The sequence below is a fragment of the Cynara cardunculus genome, unplaced genomic scaffold (genome assembly GCF_001531365.2).
Source record: "Cynara cardunculus var. scolymus isolate 2C unplaced genomic scaffold, CcrdV1 Un_Scaffold_1939, whole genome shotgun sequence".
Taxonomy (NCBI): domain Eukaryota; kingdom Viridiplantae; phylum Streptophyta; class Magnoliopsida; order Asterales; family Asteraceae; genus Cynara; species Cynara cardunculus.
In genome coordinates this window covers 34,533-37,459 of record NW_020200923.1, presented here as the reverse complement: position 1 = coordinate 37,459, position 2,927 = coordinate 34,533, and the positions used below count along the sequence as shown (strand labels likewise).

Here is a 2,927-nt window from a genome sequence, read left to right as displayed (position 1 = left end):
TATATATATATATATATATATATATATATATATATACACTATATTATAAAGCATTTGATAAAAACTCTTAAAAACCATTTTTTATGAATGAACTACTGTTTATTGATGCATATTACTTAAAATTCAAGATTACAAGTAAATTGTGCTTAAGTACAACTTATTAAAGTTTCATGTTTGAATTCGTGTAACTAATTGCAGATAAATATCGTCAAATACAAGATAAATATTTTATTTTAAATATAAAAAACCTAAAATATAATTAAGATAATTATTTAGTTTCAACATTACTTAATATTATCCTTATAAAAAATTTAATAAATCTAAATTAAATTATAATAAAAAATTACACAAAAAAAATTACACAAAAAAAATAACTTTTAAATAGTTAATTTGATACTAATATTAATATATTTATTTTCGAAATTTTATGATATCTTCAAATTTGTATTTTATTAAAAAATAAAATCGTTATTCCTTTCTCAAAACCACATAAAAACCATATTAAAACATCTACAGAGACGAAATAAAACGAAACATTAAAATCGAGATATATCTCGCTGCATTACGCGAGTACCCTTCTATATTATAAAATATTTGAAAAAAAACTATTAAAAACCATTTTTTATGCATTAAGTATTGTTATTGATAAATATTACTTAAAATTCAAGATTACAAGTAATTATGTGTAAATACAACTTATTAAAGCTCCATTTTAAATTCGTTATAACTAACTGCAGATAAACATAATCAAATACGTGATAAATATCTCATTTTAAATATAAATAATCTAAAATATAATTAGGATAATTATTGAGTTTTAACATAACATTAAACTATTATCGTTATAAAAATTATATTATTAAACTAAAATAAATTACTTTATTATTAAATTATAATAAAAATTGAATTAAAAAAATTATAAAAAACATGTTAAATATAATAAGTTGATAAATTATTTTTTAATGTTCGATAAATTTTGTTTATACATGTAAAATGACCATAAGTTAATAAGTTGTTTCAAATAAGTCAAATTAAATCTTATAAAAAACTTTTTATATAGATGTCAAAACGGTATAAATATTTCTTTTCTTTTTTTCCAATCAATATACCAAAAACTTATTTATTACCGATATCATACCGAAATAAATAAATAAGCAATTTATAACCAATCTCAAACACCTTAATCTAAATTATGATTATAAACATAAAGTATTAGAATGCATGTGAGTAATTAAGAGAGATTAATTAATTACCATCCCCAAAAGGACCAATCCGGTACGACGATATCCAAGCTCCAGATATCCGAACAGTACTTGAACAGCGGCGGCGGCCCGGGATTCGGCCGCCGGAAGTAGCGTTTCGCATTGACCACCGGCCGATCATCGCAATCGAACATAAGTTCCAGATCAGGAATTCTGCCAGGATACCGCCGTAACAACTGCTGAAACCCCCATAGCGTGAACAAATCTCGAGTCTGAATCGACTTTCTGAAGCTTTCGACGTACGCTTTTCCGTCGAGGATTACTAGCCTGAAATGCGCACTCGCTTTTGCTCTCTCCACCATGTCTCTTGTGATCCCCGTCTCTCTCCAGTGCCGTAGATCTTCGTGGATCCAACGGAAGTAATCAGGACACATTGCCTTAATTGATGAACGGTCCAGATTTAGTTGGCTTGTTGGGTAGTTCTTTGGGCATGTTAGGGTTTGATTCCATGTAAGACAGTCCAGAGCGAATTCATGAACCTTTCTTCTTGTTCGCAGTACCAGGATCGATTCACCAGCTGAAAGTATAGACTACATATGCAGTAAGAAACACCGGTTAGATTATCACATAAAACAAACATCCGCGATAAAAGGTTTCACGACCCACAAATAGCTAAATGGAATAAGTCTAATGTTGGCTGATAAACTAGTTGTTTGATAAAATAGTCTTATTTGATAAAAATTACCGGGTAAATTAGATGATAATGTAAAATGATTTGATAGAAAAATCAAACCAGTACTAATATAAAATATAAGTAGCATATTTAGAAAAAATGGCAAAAAACCCTCAATAAACGATCATAAATAGTCTTCATAAAACAAGCTAACTTGTTGCTTATCAGGAAGAGCTTTTTCAATAAGTTTAGAAAATAAAATAGCTGATGGTTGCTTGACATAGCGTAACTGTCTTGAATTTGGAAAATTACATTCATTATCTTGTAACTTAACAACGGTGTGCGATCAAAGTCAGCCGATGGCCTTTTGTGACAGTTTCGTGCATCACCGGTGATATTTCTCTTGGTAGAAAGTTGGGGATGGGATACTTACAAGGTCTAACCAAGATGCAGCTATGAAGAAGACGAAAAGGAAGACGATGACGAGAAGCAACAAGGTACAAGTTGTTGTAGCATGATTTCGACGATTGAACGCTGGCCTTAGCCAATATGTCTTCTTACACTTCTCTACATATAATTTCTTCATATCTATACATATATGTGTGTATATATATATATGTTGTGAAGATGGTCTCTCTCACTATATATATATATATGCCCAATGTATCATATTGCAATGGGGTGGGGTGGGGGGTACGTATAACCCATGTTTTAAAGCATTGAGTTACATGTGAAAAAAGAAGCATTGGCCCTTGATCTAATTGTGATTGAACTATGGAAGGAGCATTCATCGTGAGAAATATTTGGTGTTTATATAAAGATTCCGCAAGGAAAAAAAACATGACCAAAACATGGAAATATCAATGATACATATATATCTATACTATATTATAAAGCATTTGGCTAAAACTCTTAAAAACTCTTAAACTCTTAAAACTCTTAAACCCGTTCATCCCTAAACAATTTCATCTCTATCCGATTTCATCCCATAACTGAATTCGTGTAACTAACTACAGATAAACACAATCAAATACAGGATAAACATCTCATTT

The 2,927-nt window shown here is 29.6% G+C and overlaps 1 protein-coding gene across 1 annotated transcript in view; it reads right to left on the bottom strand.

Moving 5' to 3' along the window:
* Positions 1–1,579, bottom strand: part of LOC112502795 (O-glucosyltransferase rumi homolog) — a 5,175-nt gene extending 3,596 nt beyond the window's left edge. The window contains exon 1 of the mRNA XM_025106802.1: positions 1,254–1,579. Coding sequence (XP_024962570.1) covers positions 1,254–1,564 — 311 coding nt within the window. The 5' untranslated portion in view covers positions 1,565–1,579. The remainder of the gene's footprint in view (positions 1–1,253) is intronic.
* Positions 1,580–2,927: the final 1,348 nt, after the last annotated feature.